Genomic DNA, 21,687 nt, shown 5'->3' with positions numbered 1-21,687 from the left:
TACCAAGTATGAGCTTTCAGTTTTTCTCCATAACAAAGTTACAGAGTAGTCTGCAGGGACAGAGGATGGATGGGTGGACAAGGTGATTCCTTTATAGCCCTAAATTTCATTTGCAGGGGGTATAAAAAATTCCTATCTTGAAAACTGTACAAGCTAGGAGTTATCCGGACAAATAGGGAACCTTTTTGGCTGCCGCCTGCCATTTTCATCATTTCAGTAACTGGATTTTCCCTTTAGAAAACCCAGTTAAAAATGGATCCATGCCATCACACCCTCAACAAATGCCCCATGTTAGTGTTTGCAGCAGTGGAGTCATTTTCCACAGATGTCTTTGTAAATTTAATGCTGCTGGTCAAGAAAAAGAGAACTAAAACTCCATTTTCCAGTTAAATTCTTTTATTTTCTTGGCTTCAAATTTATTCATTTCCTCCATGATGATGCATGTAAAACATTGCATAGATTGCCAAGTTATGCATGAAATTTGATGATAGATGATTTTAAAAAATGTAAAAGAATATAATCTATGTATATATAAATAAGAAAAACTGTACACATTTAAACAATTGCACAAATTACAACACAACTTTCATACAACTGTACAGATTTTATCTTACAACAATTTGAACATTTGAAGAGGGGTTTTTATATTACAGTTACCTCCCCCTAAAGACTTATGGTAATATAAAACTCTGTCAAGTATAATAAACCTATCTAAAGGTCATGTGTAAATACTGCTTAAATGTGAAATCGAAATTTTACCAAAATTTGGTATTCTTACATAATGCATGAATTAAAGACCATTAAGCAATCCATGGAATGATATTGCACTTTTCTGCCCTACCTTATTTCATATTACAGAACACCAGAGAGAGAGAGCAGCAATTTATATGAAATGTTCAATTACATGATTTGAATTTATAAATACACATGCAATTGTTCCAAAGAGAGAGAGAGATAAGAATAAAATGCAATTGACATTTCGTCAGGTATTTAAACTTTCCAAACTTTGTTCTACATTTATGTGGCATTTATTTGGCACAAAATTTTACACAAAGATTTAATAAACCTAAACAAAATTCTTAAAAATATCTTCTTTGTATTAGGTATCTTTTTAAAAATTTTAGCGATAAAAAAAAATACTCCTATCATCTTGGTTAAAATAATTTGTTCATTTGTTGAAAATTACAATCAGATCTTGAATGTGTCAGTTTTCTATACATAGCACTTCAGTCAAGTATAGCAGAGCTACACCAGCTAATGCCTGCTAATCTGAGATCAGCCAATCTTCATTTCCCAACCTTCTCTTTGTAGCTCAGATGGGACGTCTTTTTCGTTTGTAGTGAAAATAGCACTTTAGATGTTTTAGACAAGTTTTGGGGGAATTCCTGTCTGTTCTAGCTCTCTTCGCCTTTGTCTTTTTGCAGCACTCTGGGATATAACTGTAACAAAATAATATTGATTTTGTTACTTTCATTTACTATATAAACAGATGACATTAAAGAAATTATAATCTCTTCATTTACAGCAAAATTGTCAACTTTTACTGCTAGACATGGGTCACTCAGTTAAAGTACAACTGACCTTCAATATATATAACAAGGATATGTATTAAAAAAAATCTAGTTTAAAATCCCTTCACTTGATGATTATTTATTTTTTGACTAAAGAAATATCTTACATAGTTATTAATTACAACCCCCTTAACTTACCCCTAGTAAATTTCTGGGAATGTAGCCCTCCTTGTCCCCCATGCGTGACCACCACCATTCTTTTTCCACATCATCACCTTTCCTTAGAACAGTGATTTCATCATTGACACTAAAACTTAGTTCATCTTTATTTTTGGCTTCATAATCGAACACAGCGTAGACCACACCTCCATTTAGAATACCCAACTTCTCTTGTATGCCTGTAAATAAATACCAAGAAATAACATCATTACATTAGGTGATTATTAAATTTGTGTACAGGTATCCTCAAATACTTGTTTAAAAAATACATAGCATTCTGGTGCTTTATATATTGTAAAATTTTAAGATTTAAAATTCCTGATTATTATTTGGTCACAAGTAAACAATACATGGTGACCTTGTAAAGAACACATTTACACCACCAAATGTACACATTTACACCTAAGTAAAACAGCTATTTATGTCTCTGATTAAAGTAAAGTACACATTTACACAAGAAGTGGAGTACACATTCACACCATCATAACTAAAGTGCACATTTACACCATAAGAAGAAAGGTAAACATTTAATAATACCAAAAATTTACACCACTACAAGTGAAGTACACATTAACACCACCATTTGTAAAGTATTTTACATCTCTTAAAGTAAAGCACACATTAACACCTACAGAAATAAAGTACATGCTTACACCACCACAAGTAAACATTCACTCCACCAGAAGTACTGTTTACATTAACACCACACATTTACCGGGGTACACCACTACAAGTAAAGTACACATTTACACCACTACATTAATGTACATATTTACACCACCAAAAGGAAAGTACACATTTACACCACCACAAGTAGAGTACACATTTACACCACCACAAGTAAAGTACACATTACCACACCAAACAAAGTATACATTTATACCACAAGTAAAGTACACATTTACACCATTAGGTGTACAAATTTACACCACTAGAAGTTAAGTATACATTCACACCACTTGAAATAAAGTACACATTCATTCGACCAAAAGTACTGTACACATGAACACCACACATTTATACCACAAGTAAAGTACACATTCACACCACTATAGAAGTAAAGTATGCTATACATTACACCAATTCAATAATAAATTTAATATTCAGCAGAATAAATGGGTGTAGTTCTCCTTATTTATACCATAGATTCAAAGTTTTTGTGACCAGACATATTTTATGTCAAAACTGCATTCACTATGTATTGAAATATTTGCTGTTTATGACAACACCCCTAGACTTATTAAATTTCAAGGATGTTTAAAACGCTTTATCAAGTGCATGAAGTAATAATGACATTGTACTTCAACTGGCATTTTACCAACACTGAAAGTGCACTGTTCACATCTTTCACAAAACTGCACTATGCTAGCATTCTACATTATGTCCTGATGGCAACAAACTAAGGAATGGAGAAACATGGTTATTTTGATCCTCCAAGGAGAGCCAAAATCACCCCATTCCATCAGTAATTTGTTGTACAGAGTTGATGTTTTCATTACTTAGTGTTACTCTATGACAAAAATATAACTACATTATAAGATTCACTGCATGTGTATAAACATATTTTGCTCTCACTGTAATTATACATGTAAATCTGAGCAAAACCTAAAACATTCTAAATATTAAATAATTATGTTTAAAGCCTCCTACTTTGAAAGTGATTTACTGTATAAGTACTTGGTGACAATTACTTACTGTATAAGTAAACAATGACAATGACTTAATGTTTAAGTACTTAATAGTGACTATGACTTACTGTGTAAGTTCTCAGTGGCAATGACTTACTATATAAGTACTCAAGAACAATGACTTACTTTATAAGTACTCGGTGACAATTACTTAGTACAAGTACTCAGTGACAATGACTTACTGTATAAGTACTCAGTGATTATTTAGTATAAGTACTCAGTGACAATGACTTACTGTATAAGTACTCGGAGCAGCCATCGAAACCATCCTCATCTTCTTCACATTTCTCAGCCGCTGTCTCATGGTCACTGATCGTTGTGGCAAAAATACAGGCTCCGTGTTCCACAAGGAAAATCACCATCTGTATGTTATTACAGGAGGCTGCACAGTGGAGAGGTGTCCTACAGTAAAAATAAATCACCATTAATTCTTTCATGCTAAACATGATCTTAACTTATATCATAGGGTAAAAAAAATCAGATTCATATAAATCATAAATGGATATGACTCTCAGAACTTTCAAAATTAAATAATACTGAGGCACACATTAATCCTAATAATATTTAGGACACTGACCAGCCATCACTGTCTGGGGAGTTGACATCACAACCAAATTCCACGAGAAATGTGACAATGTCATAATGTCCGGCACAGATAGCATTGTGTAAAGCTGTGATTCCCTCATCATTGGGCTCACTTACATTAGCAACCTGTTAGTGAAGAAAAGAGGAAGAATTTATTCAATGTTCTGTTTATTGCAATAATGTTATTGCTGAATAGGTTTTTAAGCTTGTGCTCCTTTAACACATGTACAGTTTCTTTCACATAAAACTTAACTTCGCTTTAAAATTAACTAACCTTCATGATACTTCAAGAACAATTAGGATTATTACAAGATTAGACAAAATGAAAGAGAGGGCTTATCAAATAAAAGTTGCATCAAATCCAATCAATTAAAAAAAATGAAGGCAACCACAAAGAGTATCCTAATATAAGTTAAAATTTTTCAATGGGATGTAAAACACATAAACAAACAAGCAACCACAAAGGAAGGCTGCATGTTTGCAGTGGCACTTGATCAAAATCCACCAACAGAGAAAATTCTTTTTCAATTAGAAATCCCATATTTTAAAATCTTGAATGAAGACTTTCTTCAAGCAAAGAAGCCCTTACCTGTGAAGCACACCTCTTGACCATTTCTACCTCTCCTTCCAAGGAAGCATCCAGAAGGAGGGCTAAAGGGTCAAAGCTGACCCGATTTCCTGAACTCTTGGAGTGACGAGATCGTAAATTGGTCTTCTTCTTGGGCACCACTTCCATATTTACAACCTCAGGAGAACTTAATTCTTGGTCATTTTTATCATCTTTATCCAAGTCGTCCATAAGATTTCCCATGTTGTCTACTGGAACATCTTCTGGGACACCCCCTATGAAAGAGGTAGCCTGTGTGTTGTTGAGAATGTGGTTCTTATCATGTCTGTCCACATGTTTATGTAGAAGTCTCACCATTTCTTCACTGTCACTGCTGTCTGATGGCCTGCGATGAATCTTCTTTGCTGGACGATTGTGACTTATTTTGTCTGATGTTAAGTCTGGATATTGGTGCCCTGTGGGATTGAATGTATGGACGTGATCATGGGAAATATTAGGCTGCGGTTCAGGGGGTTTCTGACCATTTTGAGCCCTGTTTATGTCGTTTTCAGAACTCTCTTGTTTTTTGTCTGCCTCATCTCCCCTGGCAAGATTTTTATACAACATGTCCATATTTTTCTGATATTTCTGCAAAGCTTCTGGCCTTAATCGTCCCATGTAAGTATTAGCTATCTGATTTTTGGAAGCGAAATTGATAGTTTTCGAAGGATTGTTAGCACCATTGTTCTCCACTGACTTTGCAGAATTCACATTACCTCCATTCACATTAGTACTTTTTACATTAGAATCCACCACTTGCTCTGGTGGTTTCCTCAAAGACCGTGAGGAGTCCACCTGATCCTCAGCATGTTTTGGCTCTGAGGGAATGTCTTTGGTATTTGAAGATGGGGGAAGGGGTGGGGGAAGCCTCCGAGGTGGGGGAGCACCATTACTGTGTGAGGTATTACGAGAATCTTTGGTATTATCATTATTTTTGCCGTTTTGCGATCCTTCGCTGGATGCGGGAGAACTTTGTCCACTTCCTCCTTGTCTGATCTCCTCCTGAACGTTTATTGTTGGCCCATTGGCCAGTCCCTGACTTTGTGCCCTATTTGATAATACTGAGGAACTGTATGTGGACCCATAGGGTCGAGGTGTAAAGTAGGTCAAACCTGTTGTGGCTGACCTGGGGGGTGGGGGTGGTTTTACAGGATGTCCTGTTGATGAAGAAACAGGTGGTTGGTATCGCTGAGCTGCTTTAATGATTGATTCTGATACCTGTGAACTCGTTACTTGTCCTTTCTGATTTCCACTGTCTAGTCTAGGTGGCCTTTCAGGAGGTTTTGGCTCCTGTTTATTATGTAAACTATTGATATTTTCATTGTCTGTTTGGTTTTTGGTTGGAGAAATGAGTTTTGTATTTGGAGGCAAGGTCTGATATTTTGGATCTTGTTTTGCAAAGTTTGATTTTAGATCTGCCTCACTCTGAATGGCATCTGGAGATTTTCGGTACTGTATATAGGGTTCCACCTGAGCCACATTACTGGGGCGTGGATTATGATTGGCATCCAGTTTTTTGTTGTTGTCCAAATTCTTCCTTTGTTCGGCTTGATGTGCTCGCTTCTTTTTCAGCCTCTCTTGCAGCTCATGAATACGATTGTCCATTTTGGATATCTCCTCTTTTCGTTGATTTAGCATTTCTCTGTGCTTGTTCAGTTTTGAATTCTGTTGATCATTAAGTTTATTCCGTACCTGAAAAATACTTTCATTTTAAAAATCTTGACAGTGTTTCATGCAGTTAGACTGTGTACTCATGCAAATCATATCTTTAATCTGTCATCCAATTTCCAAAACTTGTTTACATTTTTTCTTGAAATCCATCTCCAAAGTAAAAATATTTTCAATTCACTAAATCCTGTAATACGACACCTGAATAAATTCCCCGACATTTTTTTTCCACCTATACAATCTATTTCAATACATTTTTCATTTCAACATATAACAGTCTATAGATGACTCATAGTCTCATCCAGTACCGTATAAAAACATAGACTGGGTCTATTTTGTAACTCTTCCAGGGGATATTCTGACTAAATGTCTTTAATATTCATTTCCATCCCAAATTATGAACATGAAATTTGGATCAAGTTACATATTTCTTAATTGAAAACCCTGTAGAATAAGTAACAGTTAGTTGTTGGAAGTTCCCAAGTACTTTTATAAAGCTCTCTATGAGACTAGGACCTTCTGATATTGTAACTGAAAACCTTTTTTCTTCATTTTGCTTCAAGATTTTCATTTCAAATATTAAAGCAAATATTCTCTTACCATAAGTTCCTTCCTGAGTTTTTCCAGTTCTATGGCAGCTGGATTCTGGGTACCGTTTTTAGCACTGGCTCGTTCCTGGCGGATAGCCTCCAGCTGTCTTGTTAGATCCTCAACTTTCGCAACAGCCATCACAAGCTCCTTCTCTTTCTCTGTAAACAACGCCTTCACACTTTCCAATTCCGTGTCTACAAAAAAAAAAAAAACATTATCATGCATATTCCATATTTCTTCACATATATATAAGCAATTCTCATCAGTATGTCTCTTAAGATATCTTTTTTATCTTTCAACAATTTTTCTTTGAAGTGCTTATGAAGATGTTGTTTGCCAGGGACACTTGATAAAAACAGAGGAAATTCTCACAAGAAAATAATACACAAGGCCATGTCTTCTATGTTGGAGTTTTTATATTTTATATGGCAATCAAAAAAACACCAAAAAAAACCTAAACAAACAATAAAGAGATTTCACATAAACCTCAGTCGACTTTTTTGCATGACGTTCACACAGAATAGGGCCATAAGAGCCCTAAAGACTTCTTCACAGAGTCATGGGCTTCTGTCATTAAGAATTATTACAAGAGCCTTATTGAAAAGAGGAGCTTGACACCTCTCCATATTATTTTCAAGCTACTTCAACTCTAAAAGTACAAGACTGCAATTAAATGAACTCAAAAAGCTCTTCAATGTGCATGTGCGTATGCATGAGAAAGAAAAATTGCATGTCAGGATTTCCTTGTCTAATGTGTTGTTTAGATGTAGCTATTTCTATCTTGCCATTTCTATCTCTTCTAATAATTATTTTTAAGCAGTTTTTTTTTTGACAGGTGTTGCAGAGTGTACATACATAATGCTTCCTGAAATAAAGCACTAAGGTGGTGTTTTTCGGTACTTTTTGCCCCAAAACATTGCCTCTGGCTGAACAAACACTTGATAATAAAGCCTAGAGGGACTGCAATATATTAGGAACTCTCCTCTATTATTGAGCTCAATGACTACATTCCGACTGACAGAGGCACCAAATGAAAGTCACAGAGAGACATACCATACATCAATCTTCTTTATAGTCTCACAACTTACTTTTACAACAGACAGTAAATTTCTGTGATATATATTAGTTTTTCAAACTTTCGTCACTTTTTGTTTTATTCCATTGGATCCCTCCCCTTCTCCCCCGCACTTTTACAAGCATTTCATAAAATAAACATGATGACCTCTCAATTAAAACAAATATGAAATCAAATCACATAGGGATTGATGTCATTGGCATAAATTCTGCCAAAAACATTCCTGTTGTAAGATCTTGATTTATCTTGTATCTTGATTTATCTTGTATTTTTTGAAATACAATACCCTGACATTATCTCTTTCCTTTCCCAACTGATTTTTCAGATTTCCCCCCAAAATTTTGTCCAGATCTAGTTGGTTTCCTATTTTCAGTCACTTTTTTGACCCCTTAATAGCTGTTCAGTCAAGAGATTTTCTTCCTTCCATCTTGTTTATTGAATATGACAGTAAAACATAAATAAGACTGCCACAAAGGTTGTCAGCCCCTCTCAAAGTTGTCAGAAAAGATGTTGAACTTTTATTCAGTTGTCTCAAGGAACTTTAAATTCATCTTAGAGGAATTATGGTTTAACATAGGACTTAAGTTTTTTTTTTTCATGTAAATATTTGTAAAATGCCTCTAAGCCCTATGTTTGCAGTAGATCTGTTGTAAGGCTATGAATGGCTTTCATAAAGACCTTGCTTTTTGTTGCAATATTATCGATTTTCATTCCAAAATATTTCATGTTTACCCATACTTTGTTAAGATTCAAGTAACAAACAAAACATATTTGCCAAATGTGTGTGCTTTGCTGAAATCAAGAAAAAAAGACCCACTCTCAACAGTTCCAATATTTGTGTAGAAGTCAGCATGAAACAGAAATTTCCTGTTCCCTACAGAACAATATTGTAAAGTCTGGAATTTTGTTCTTGCTTACTGAGTGAGCCATTGGTGTTCCTGTGTTTGTCTACTTCCCCGCGGAGAGCTCGGAGCTTTTTCAGCTTCATTTCCTGAGATTCCACTCGGTCTCGGAGTTTCTTGAGTCGATCCCCCTCGGCAATGATGTGTTGCTGCCTCTGGTCCTGTTGCTTCAGATACTTCAGTCGTTGCTCCTTAGCCACCAGAACTTGTTGCTGGTGCTCGATTTGCTGCTGTTGCCTAGCAGCCATGTCCTGGAGCTCAGACAAGGTCAGGTCAACTCCTCCTGGCAGCTGTGTCAAAAAAATAATAATAAACATAAATAACAATAATAATAAATGGAAAACATAAACATAAATAAATAAAATGGAAAACAAAGTGTAACATAAAAAATATTTAGTTTTCAATGAAGAAAGATGATTATAAAAAATCATCAATTATTGTGATCATATATGCTTTGAAGTTTGTCTTAACTTTTGAATAAAATCTCTTCCTTATTAAAACTGACTCATTTTTTTTTTTCATTCTAAAAGTTTAAACTTATTCTTTCTATGAGAAATTCACATAGGTTTCTAAATGTAAATACATGTACAAGTATGTATATAAATTGATATAAAGTGATTATCAATCAAAAAATTAGCGATGCTCAAAAAACTAGGTCACCATAAATCCGTAGTCACCTTCTTGAAAGATATGCAAATAGAATTCAAATTCTTTCCTCCCAGTCAAGAATGAGAGTACATTTGAAAGCACTTTTCATTTTATAAATGCAAATTTGTAAAAATCACTGATAGGAATCAGAAATCGAAATGCGTGTCTAAAACCATTTCATTGTTTGGGGATAAAAATCTACACAACAAAAAAAATTCCTCTTGATAGAAATTTTTCAAAATATTTTAAATATCACTTATATCAATTATGTGTGAACAATTCTATTTCCATGGTTCAAGAGAAAAGGCCTGATTACTTTAAGTATTAGACTGTCAAAATCTTCAGACTAAATGGCCCATATTTTTATAGACCATGCCCTAAACTTGTATACCTATCTCCATTTCTAACACAAAATATTTACCAAATCACAGCCCAAAGCTTTACATTATTTTGAAAATGTTCTGAGAACCTAGACTTAAGTAAATATACTCTCTGGCCCAATTTAAGCCTTTATCATTGACTTAGCCACCTGAGCTTTGTAAAATAGGTGTCTTAACAATCATAATTCAGCAATAACTCCACAATACATGTAATTACCAGAGTGTCACCAACAAGCATCAAACTAGAGGGTTATATAAGTTTATAGAGCCAGGCAGACTTTATCACCTGTCTACACAGATAATCCATCAATCAGATTGGGATAATAAAATAATCCCTCAACAAGAATATGTTACACCTTTCTAATGGACAAAATTTTGTGTACTTTGTCCACAGTACTTGTATGTTCATAGATGTCTATTTGAAGAAAAAACATAAGAATAATTGTACCAATGTTTTTAGTGAGGGAGGATTTACAGTCAAACCTCATTATCTCAAACTCAATGGGACCAAGAAAAAACTTCAAGATATCTGAGGATTTGAGGGTAAAATACTTAAAAAGTGTTTGGGACATCCAACTCACTTCAACAAATCCATGATATTCAAGATATCAATGTTCGAGATATCAAAGTTCAGCTTATTCATTAGAAAATTATTAAGACTAACTTAAAATAGAAAAAAAATGCTGCCATTTTCAGAAAATAAATTGTACTTTTATGGTACCGAACCACATCATATCATACATGCAAATATGTACCAAAAAAATTTCATGACAGAAATGGTATGTTACTTTCATTCTATGTGTCAAATTGAGTGTATATAGCAGCACACAGCACACACCTGACTCTATGTCATGACCTTGTATTACAACGAACACGTACATTTATATTTGTCTATGGTTGATACAATGTCATTTTTAAAGTAAACTGGATTATTGACAGATTGGACTATATACATGTAACAGCAGTGATCATAAATATATCCTTGTTGTTTGAATCATTTCAATAGAACTTTGACACAATAACAATCAAATCCATACAAGCACTGAATGAAACGTGTCACAAAATCATATAAATCACACCTCTACATATGTCACAAAGGTAGAAATCAATTAACCTAAGATTAATTAGCTCAGCATTCTTTTATGTTCTAGCAGATTCTTGAATGCAGAGTCTAAATGTATACCTATATTATACCTATACAGAGTTTTGCAAATTAATCTCCTAATGCATAAATAACTACTAGTAAATCAGGCATCAGGCAATACAAGCTTGCCTTTAATTCTTCATTTTATCAAATTTTACAGATTAAGATGTGTGTTTGTTTTCTTTCCTGATCAACAAGGAACCAAGAAGTGCTTAAAACATATAAGCTTCTAAACAAACAAATACGGACTTATTTGTCACAGTTATCTATTGATTTGTAGCATGATTTGGAGTAAACAACTGCTTAAAGATAAAGAAAAATAAATTCTTAAACAAGCCCTTTTTCGATATTTCTGGATTTAGAGCCATGCCTACTAACAGAAAGGCAGGTTCCCCAAAAACCAAGGAGCATCACTAGACCGTAAAAGATTATCTAGTCTGATAAATTACATGTGTCTTCTAAAAACAAAAACTATGCTATCCTTTCTTAAAAAAGATTTTATCTTCTTTTAATACATTTAAAGTTCTCCCCCAATACCTTGAAACAGTATCAATTCATTTTCTTTTTAAAAGTTTGGTGACTAAAACTCAACAAAACATCATAAGAGATGCACAAGGGAATTAGAGGTTGTAATCTTAGCTTTGCACTGTTTCAACCTTTTCATTTAAAGACAGATCTCATTAAACTTCACACAAAGTTCTAGGGCAGGAAATATCAAATGTCTGAAGATTGAATTACATCAAATAAACCCCAAAGACTTTTTAGTTGTTCTAAAATCTTTGAATAAACAAATTGCATGGTTTCCTTTCTCAAATTGTTTGTGCTGAGGTACCTGACAATATTACAAAGAAAATTTTATCTCTATGATATATTTATAAAAATGAGGATTTGGAATCCTTAGCACATTGAGAAACATGTTGGCTATAGTCTTAAGAGGAATTCCTTGTTGTCTGTCAACAGAGTATTCTGTCACATCAACGAGCGGATTTGGATTGGGTGTGGGCTGACACACACACAATTAAAACAGCAAACACTTAGAATTAGGGATAAAAGTATCTCATCCTTCAAGTATGAATACATTTGACTATTTTTAAACCATTTGGCTTAGATATATCTATTTTTTGGAAAACAATTGCCAATTATTGGAAACCTTACTACAAATGATTTACAGAGACATCTACATGCTACAATGTGCCGGTACACAATTATGGTATGGAATCATTTCCCTGTCTAACCATTAAGGAATACATGTACAAAAAGCAATACCTGAGTCAAAGTGACTAACAATACATTGACCACTAAATATACTTCTAGGTCACACATACCACAGATAATAAATGAATATCAACTATGCTCATAACGAAATATTTCTTGGACATTAATTATGTCACCTTGCTATTAATCTTAATTACAATCCAACATGTCACTGAAATGAATAGTCCAAAAATAACAGCGCATCCTCAAATTCAAATTCTTTAAATGTTCAAATTGATATCAGCCCGTAACCGTTAAAAATTCAAAAATCTGAAACATTCACTTTACCCAAGCCTTTTACATATCTGTTCTACCTGTCCAAACACCTGTAAATTTTGGGAGGGGGATGAGGGGGACCTTACCATGTTGAGGTACTTTTCTAGTTGTGAATTCACAAACTGAAGACTCCTAATATCCCAGTCCTCCTCGGCACTATCAAACGAAAAACGTGAAGCCATGTTCCTTCATCAAACATGATTCATTTATGCTCTCACAGGTAAAAATAATCAACAGGTAACTAGACAGCTCAGGTCCCCAGCAATAGCTTCCTGTATACAAGCCTGATATCTCAAGGCCTTCCCCTTTCTTCTAAAACACTGACTTCTCTTTCTCCCACTTATGAATAATTCCTTCGCACATGAAATGTTTTCCTTTTTTATCTCATGCCCACATATGTATCTGGCTATTTTTGGTGTGACCTCAGAATTCCAAGATGGCTGACTTGTAATAAACCTGATCAATCAAGCGCGAATCTACCTGCCCCCAGGTGGGAAGAAAAATGTCTGTCTTACATCTCTTTGAATGAAGAGGATTATCAGCACTTTGTTATTGTGGCTCTTAAAAACCTTGAACAGTTTAAATAAAGGGAGGATTAAATATCCTAATTACCAATAGCAGACAGAGTTGATCAATTCAAATGGCCAGCAAACAGCAGGTATTGACTTACTACACCCTTCCCTGTATTTATGTACTAAAAAATACATACTGAAATACTTACTTCTTTCATTAAAGGCAGCAAAATGGAACACTTTAAAATTTTCCTTGCAACTGTATTGTTTTAATTCTTAAACTAATATTAGCCTAAGAATCAATAGCAATGTTTTACTGTAAATCATCTTTTAAATGTTGACAAAAGACTTCAACTTAAATAATTCATTATTTCTCAGCAATTAGCTTATTGATTTTTTATTTCAATGAAACAGTTTTTAAAATTAAGTATCCTCAAATATTCATACTTCTTTCAGAATAATTACTGTGGGTTTGCAGAGCATTGCAAATGCTTTTCATGTTCTGAATATTTTTTTTAAATCATCACATTGATAAAATGATATCTTTGTAAGATATACAAAAATCATCCAAATTCAAGTAACAAAACAGCAGAGTTTTTAACAATACAGGCCGAAAATGAGAAAAGCATTGTGCACAGAGGGAGATAACTCTTGAATACTTCCCAAATTACCGGTAAAATGTGAATGTACAAAGTTTTATTCTTCTCCATTCACAAGTCCATTTTACACCTTCACACAAAATCAATATTTATGTCATAGAATTATATCTAAAATCAATATTCTTATTGTTCCACAGGGCCATTATTAAACAAGATTTCACTGCAAACCAAAAGCTTTCAAGAATACAATGGGGCGGAAAGCACCTCCTAGCCATACATTTTAATCACAGTGCATACAGATCAAGGCTATGAAACCTGTTTGCTTTATGTGGCAGTTGTGCAAACTTTTGTGTCATAATATGTGTAAATTTGGATAAGAATTTTACCAAACTTATACATTTATCACCAGTAATTTAGATACAGATAACCAATAAAACTGGCTTAAGTGAAACAACAGCTGTATTGAGCACATAGTCAGCATCTGCATAAATATCTCATTTTCATCTCCCACTTACTCATTTTCCAATTTCAGATATACATACTATACTTTTAATCCACTAAGAAGACAAGAAATTGTACCTCAGTTTGAACAAATCCATTTCATTTACTTCCACAACTCCTTTTCTTTCATATTTAAATTTTTTCCATCATTCTTTCAGTTAATTTCTAACTAAATTTCAGTGAAGAAAAAAAATTCCTAGTTCCTCATCACTGCTAACTACTGTACCTTGATTTGCATGGGAAAATCCATAGCATTTCCACATGGTTGAAGCTCGATTTAATGAAAGCCTATATCCCAAGAATCTTATCAGAACTGTTTATCCTATCACTGGTGAATTATGGACAAATTTCAGGTGAATGACATCTTTCATCCAAGGTCAGGAGGGGAAAACTGCCAGAAACGGCTATCAACTGATTGATTCTCCATTAATTCATGCACAGTAAACACTCTCTGCTGCATCATATTCCCTAATTGTTTGATTAATCATTCCGTAAATCAGCCTCACATTGACCAATCAGCATTGAGCTCTGGTGAGTAGTCCACCTAGGTTAATTATGATCGGCAGGTGAGAGGAACCACCTGACCCTTCCCTATATTAACACCTTTTAGGATCCAATTTCTACAAAGACTACTGAATGGGGATTGACATGAAAATTCCTTATCTTCCCTGTCATTCACAAATTTCTCTCATATCCCTTAATCGTAAATCTTGATCTCCTTAGTTCTGAATGGAAACCAGTTTATTTTATGGATACCATCATAATTCAGATCATCCTCTTGAATTTAATGTCACCCTTTTCCCTATAATCCATTGTTATTACCTATTCCCTCCATTAATTCTTTCAGGTAGCTATGATTTTACCTATGGTTTGTGGAGCTGTAAATAAATCCTTTCCTTACCACTGTGAGAAAATCAACCACAAATATTCTAACAGATTGCATTGGCCATTAAATTTGTATCACTCTGAAGAATATTTCAATAAACTTTCTTACATAAAAGATTTTAAATATTTGCTAAATGTTTCCAAACCAAATACCCATTTTGAGAGATTGAAATTAATTTCAATTCATTTGAATTTTTCCTGAGCACAAAATACATATATCTATAGAAAATTTACCATTGTGTGTCACACGTTCAACAAACTGTGCCTCCCGAAAACTACAATGCTCCTCAAGCATTACGGTCTATACATGTACAAGACATTTTCCCCCAAACTCTATCAATATTTGTACACAGGGGCCAGTCAGAGACAAGCTCAAACCATAAGTAAGAAATTGACTTCTGTCTGACCATATAAATTAAATCTACACCCACTGACCCATAGATCACTTCTTAATCCTTAATGAACTGTTTGTACAAGTCCGTTAAAGTCAAGTAAAAACATTCACAACCCTCTGTTATGTTTCTTCACCAACTAAACTGTGGCTAAAGAACATGTTAATCATTATGGCCCAGAAAATCAAGTCTGCCAACAAACCAGGACAGGTATTTTTGGGGGGCTCTGTATCACTTTTCAAAATCACAAGATTCATAAGAAATTACTTTGCATGAGAAAGCAACATTAGACCCCTTTCTGTGTTTTTCCATGGATTCAATGCAATGTGTCAAACCAATCACAGAATTCTCTCTACTGTTTAGGAGATCAGTAACAATGATTATTAGGAGCCCATTTAACTCAAATACTCAGTCCACAATCACAGAGACCTCAAAACAATGAAGTGTGGGAGGTCCAGACATTCAGAGGAAAGACATAAAAGATCTGCACAATCAAAACTTATAAAGATAGCAGTCAAACTTGTCATCACATTACGTTATTCACCTCTTCTTATCGAATATGTTCTTCCTTCTTATATCGATCAAATACTTAAAATCAATAAAGAATCCCTGATTTCTAAACTGCGTAAGTTTGTTTAATACTTACCAGTACAGGGCATATTGTATCTGTGTGAAACCTGTTAACTAATGGCTGAAAGCTTCCAAAATGACAAGGTCATTTGCTGAATCTTTAAGCCTGATAGCTTCCACATTGCCTGTATAATATCATCTGTTGAGAGCCAATAGTGGCACAGATACGAAAAACAATACCCACACAAAAGTTCTGTACAAAGGTTATTGAATAATAAAACTACATTCTTCTTATTTTCCCATTTTAAAAAATGACCACAGAAAAAATGTCTGTCAGGGGTCATATGTGGTGAATGCAAAATCAGTGAAACAACCAAACCTCTTGACAGCTGCAGAGTACACATAAAACACAATTAAACATCCTTAATATTCAAACAAATTCCCTCTCCTAGCTGTGATTTTGTTTCCAAGTGAACTGGTCAAAAGGTCTAATCAATAAACAATGTTTTATGACCCCTTCTCCCTAAGACTTTGTGTTTGAGGTATCGACAAAAAAATAGAAATTATTTCCATGCCTTGTCAATATTGACAGTGTCCTTTATGGCTTTTTCCACTGCAGAGATCTAAATCATATCCCAATTTGCTTAATTTCAAACCTCACAAAAGCCTTTCCTTCTGTTAATTAACACATTGATTTTTTGCACAATAAACCATACAATTCAATTTACAATCCAAAAATTCCTTTTTTCACTGATCAAGCACTCTTAATTATTGATAGCCTTTCCTATAGCTAATGAATGAACCAACCTACATTGATATTGGCAGTATAATTGAAAACTATTAATTCTTCAGAAGTTGGCACTTTACTATGCTACGTGTATGACCTTATGTTGTATTTTGCACACACTATCTAAATGGGGAAAAAATAAATCTTCAGCATTTCTTCACTCTTTCATTAATAAATATATTGAGATCCTAATCATCTTAATAGGCTCTTAATTAGATTAAGTACCACTAAGCGCCCAGTCTGCAGAAAGAATGCCACAACATGGCACCAAAGTATACTGCACCATATCAATACCTAATGTGCCAGGAAACAAGATTCCTTCAAAACAACTCCCAGAGGAATCTTACACTAAACAAAAATGATGACCCTTGTACCCAATCCTTGTAAATCCTTCAATACATATTGTAACTTTTTTTCACAATCTTTTCAATACAGGCCAAAAGCTTTCAGTGTTAATTAAAACTCGTCAGAGCAACTCATGAAGCACTTATTCAGGGAATCAATGACCTGTAGCTTGTTAAATTGAATTCCTCCTATCCTTTTGTCACAATGTCTCCCTGGGATGTGTTCCACATGAATCATCCCTCCATTACACATACCCAATCAGCTCAATTTCTAGCACCCTCCAACAAGATGGACTCAGTTGGTGCCACTATTGTAGGAAAGTGAATCATGCTGGGGCTATGGATTCATTAATGGCCAGCACTTCATTAAAAGGAGTTTATATGGGAAATGAAGATTAATGAACTTTGCTATAAGGCTAATTGACAAACTTTACCTCATGGATACGATTGTGCTTGCAAAGACAAAAAAAAAGCTTAATGAAGAATAATAATTCATTAAATACGACATTAAGAAATCTATTCTATATATTGTAAAAAAAATTTTTTTTGAAATCCAGACCTTAAAAAACCTGTAACTATGGTACAATGTATCTTCAAGGGCCTAAATTCATTGAAACAAAAAAAACCCATCTTGCAATGGTAAGGAATATACATAACCTCACATACCATACGATGAAAACTCCTGAACACCAACATCTTTATCCTAAAGGTTCTTGAATGTGATCAAACGATCTTTTTTAAAAATTGAACAAGATTTGTACATGTATCTGTAACATACCAAACGTGACAACAAATTTCATTCATTTGTCAGGTGGCCATAAATGTCAGAGATCACGAATCACTTCCTTGTCAGTAACTCCCTATAAATCACACTACGATTAGCTTCTAGTGTTTTTTTCTCATTAAACATAATTTTTATAAATATCCCACCCAAACGCATCTTATCATGGTGAATTAAATCAAATCATGAAGCCATTACTCCTCATAACAGAAATTTAATCATCTATTGCTTGGATGCATTAATTTTTTCCATTTAATTAACATATGATAATGCATGCCAGCATTTAAAAGAGAATAATTGTACAGTTATTTCTCCAACATCTACTCAAAAATTTATTCTGACATGCAAGAAAGCAAACTGATCATTGCAAAATTGAAACTGATCGTGCACCTTTTTGCATTGCAAATATACCTCTTTTGTGCATGTCAAAATCAGATATAAAAGTGTAATTATAACAAAGTTAAATCTCTCTTACAGTTGCCCCGTCCCATCTATTGTTCTGTATAAAATAAAACTGCACTACCTACCCCATTGACAGGCGAAGGTACTATTTCTCCATCTCCGTTTCTCTGGTGCGCTCTCTGACCTGGAAAATACAAATTAAGATTTCCGTAAAAATAACAAGCACAAATTACATCAAGCAGCTCAGGTAAACACATTCAACCTCCCTCGCTGTGTAAAAAAAAAAATCCAGAGCACAAAAACATGTTTTGAAAATGAACCCAACATCAAATTAGCTACGTTAAAAAACAGAGGTATTATCTGCAAAGGATGATAAATAAAGTTCAAAGATGGTGCATCAATTATCTTATTTTTTCACCCATTAAATGCTTCCATTGGCGTAGCTCTTCCTGATCATAATACGCAGTTACTTTAATGACCCAGTCTCCTTGAGAGAAAGTTAGGACCTCCATCCAATCCGAAAGAAAACACAACTAATAAATGACCCTAGATACCTTACTAGTGACTTTGACCCTAACAGATTTAGCACCCAGGGTGTCTCTTTAGTGGGTCTGAGGGACCCTGGGGTCACAAATGTCCTACACTTTCCTACATAACATTACTGATTTAACAAGAGGTTTACCTGCAGAATTACAAATTTATGACTGAGACATCAAAGAAATATTCAATCGCTGTCCATCACTCATCATCACCCATAATTCCCTTGTTCTATTTCCATGGAACAAGCCAAAGTCGTAATAGAATTTATCAGATTTTTATCTACATGTAATCCCCTTTATCAAAAGAAAGACCCTCGGTATTAGCTTATCCTGGTATATTTTTATTGCCTTCAATTCATATAACCTTGCAGAGATAAAGGTTTCTGATAAATGCCCATAAAACATAAAAAACATTTACAAAACCATCTCTCTACAAACCTCTGAAAACCTCTTCTTTTACAAGTCAAAGGTATTTAATATCCTCAAATCAAACAGATATGGGTGAATATATTCATTCACGAGTAGTATGGCATTTCTATCTATACAACACAAAATCTGATCTGTAGCTATACCCTGTTTGCTTTTAAAATGACAGGTATTTATCGTGTCACCTTGGAAGATAAATCTCAAGATTCTTACCTGCTCTCATTTTATTTCTTCAAGGTTTTCATTCCACACATAAAAAAATCAAATTTTATCCACTGAATAAAAATCTACGGCACATTCTATCTACACATCACTTGAAATCTACACTTCTCACTTATCCTTTGAAATAAATTGAAAGATTCCACAATGTATCATAAATCGCTTGCAGTATGAAATATCAAGCGGATTGGTATTGACAGCGAAGTAAATGCACCCTATGGAACTTTTTATCAGATATTACAGGGTTTAACAAACAATCACTTGGTACTGTTCCAAAACTTGAACGATCTAGTCCACAATTCTACATTCCCCAACACATACACTGCAGCAAATGTTTAGATCTACCTGTTGCGGTGATGGGGACCAGTCAAAATAAAGGTCCACAAGTCCATAAACACTCCAGTCACATCAAGTGCACTTGCCCCCACTCAAAGTCTGACAAACTGTTGTTGTGGTTTAATTTAAACCACATACCAATTCCAGCAGATACAGTAAATCAAGCACATTCCACACAGAAGCTCTTCTCTTCTATCCCTACTGTCAATCAATGTTAATCAGATCCCGGATCCTTGGAATTTTCAGACAATTCAGCCACTCCTTATCCTAGAGATTTCTGTCATCGGAATAATTGGTCATCAACATGAATTTCAACACAAGGTATTGATGTAGAGTTTGCCAAAATTACCCAGACAAGAACCATCAGCTCTAAAAAAAAATCCACACTCCTCTGGTGACAAAAATCAATTTAACTGTTCACAAAATTCCTGAGCCCAAACTTAATGTCCACATACACCAACCCTGTTGATCGATTTTCACCAAAATTCCTAACCCTTTGACACACAAACAAACACAATTAAAATTTTTATATTCGGAATTACAAATAGCTACTCAACAATAGAGGGCCTGTTTATGATTATATTCATAGCCACTTCCCAACAAAGATTTAGGTTATTTTCTGGCCGACAGATCAAATGGTCAGTGGTCATTTAGTCAAAACAGTTACGCATTAATCCCTAGATCTTGCTCTGTTGATGACTAAACTTAGGGTCCAGGTAAATCCTTTCACCACACTCCCTACCGATTGTTATCAGCTGAACATCTGACAATTTGTCAACAGTTCTACCAGGTATTGCCAAACATCAACACATAGACAAAAACAGTTTCACGAGAAAAAAGCTTCCCACATTCCAATTATTGTCTTAGTCGCCAGTCCCGAGTAGGTAGTTCTAAGGATAAGTGGTATCTTTTATATATATATATATATATTATACTTCTGATCAAATATCCAGGGTATTTTCACAATGCTATGCTAAAACAAATCCCATAGAATCTCTGGAAAAAAAATGTCTTTTCGAATTTTCAAATACACAACCATAACATATCGATGTGACAGATTAATTCTGTATTTCTTGACAAGTTTTCAATATTTCTTAAATTAATTTGAATACTCTCCACTAAAATTCTCAGTGTAAAGGGCTACAAAATATCTTTTATCACATTAGGAATCTCCCAGCCCAGGGTAAATCCTGTTTTAATGGTAGGTCTAATTTTCTAAAGGGCTGTACAACAGGACAATAAAAATGCACTTAAATCACTATTTACAAACTCTAAGCAAAAGTGGAATAGCTACACTTAAAACATACCTACAGTGGAGTATACATCAATTACAATGAATGAACAATCCATTAAAGCTTGAGTCAGAAAATTTGAATTACACCATTAATAATGATATTTTTACCAGTTTAAAACAGGTGCATCTGAAAGCTAAAAATGAAACAAAAAATAATCAACCACTTGATCTAAATAAGGAGGAAAGTGTTCTTAGCGTAAACACTTCAGTCAAGTCAATTATTGGTTACTCCATATTTTCTTTTGACTTGTAAATAAAAAGATCATTTGTCAATTATTTTGAAACCAAATACATCACTTACACCATGTAGACAGTGGGATCTATATAGAAAAAATAATCTCACATTTACTGACAACAAAATTAGGGAGTATTCTTTTTTTTCTTTTTTTTTTACACCAAAGTTATGTTTATTTACCGATACATCTTCATAAATAATTTGATAATTAAAAATTTCATAAAATTTCAAGAAATAATTGATAATGAAGTAATCTGATAAAACTATTGATTCAACATTTATTTGTCAGAATTATAACACTGACATCAATATTTTGC

General features: G+C 34.1%; 1 protein-coding gene across 5 annotated transcripts in view; it reads right to left on the bottom strand.

The window, feature by feature from the left end:
- Nucleotides 1–378: 378 nt before the first annotated feature.
- Nucleotides 379–21,687, bottom strand: part of LOC133182927 (apoptosis-stimulating of p53 protein 1-like) — a 29,136-nt gene continuing 7,827 nt past the window's right edge. For 2 of the 5 annotated variants that reach the window (XM_061317796.1, XM_061317797.1), the window contains exons 4-11: nucleotides 18,447–18,505; nucleotides 8,863–9,136; nucleotides 6,879–7,063; nucleotides 4,593–6,302; nucleotides 3,996–4,129; nucleotides 3,654–3,820; nucleotides 1,710–1,909; nucleotides 379–1,439 (exon numbers count right to left, since the gene is read on the bottom strand). In XM_061317796.1, coding sequence (XP_061173780.1) covers nucleotides 1,395–1,439; nucleotides 1,710–1,909; nucleotides 3,654–3,820; nucleotides 3,996–4,129; nucleotides 4,593–6,302; nucleotides 6,879–7,063; nucleotides 8,863–9,136; nucleotides 18,447–18,505 — 2,774 coding nt within the window. In that variant the 3' untranslated portion in view covers nucleotides 379–1,394. Of the gene's footprint in view, nucleotides 1,440–1,709; nucleotides 1,910–3,653; nucleotides 3,821–3,995; nucleotides 4,130–4,592; nucleotides 6,303–6,878; nucleotides 7,064–8,862; nucleotides 9,137–12,634; nucleotides 13,016–14,386; nucleotides 14,544–18,446; nucleotides 18,506–19,499; nucleotides 19,831–21,687 lie in introns of those variants that run through there. The other 3 variants (XM_061317799.1, XM_061317800.1, XM_061317798.1) reach the window with 3 other exon arrangements.

The sequence above is a fragment of the Saccostrea echinata genome, unplaced genomic scaffold (genome assembly GCF_033153115.1).
Source record: "Saccostrea echinata isolate AGI-Se365-2 ecotype Australia unplaced genomic scaffold, CSIRO_AGI_Sech_v1 ptg000009l, whole genome shotgun sequence".
Taxonomy (NCBI): Eukaryota; Metazoa; Mollusca; class Bivalvia; order Ostreida; family Ostreidae; genus Saccostrea; species Saccostrea echinata.
Note: the sequence above shows the minus strand (reverse complement) of the source record. Positions and strands in the feature narration are given on the sequence as shown.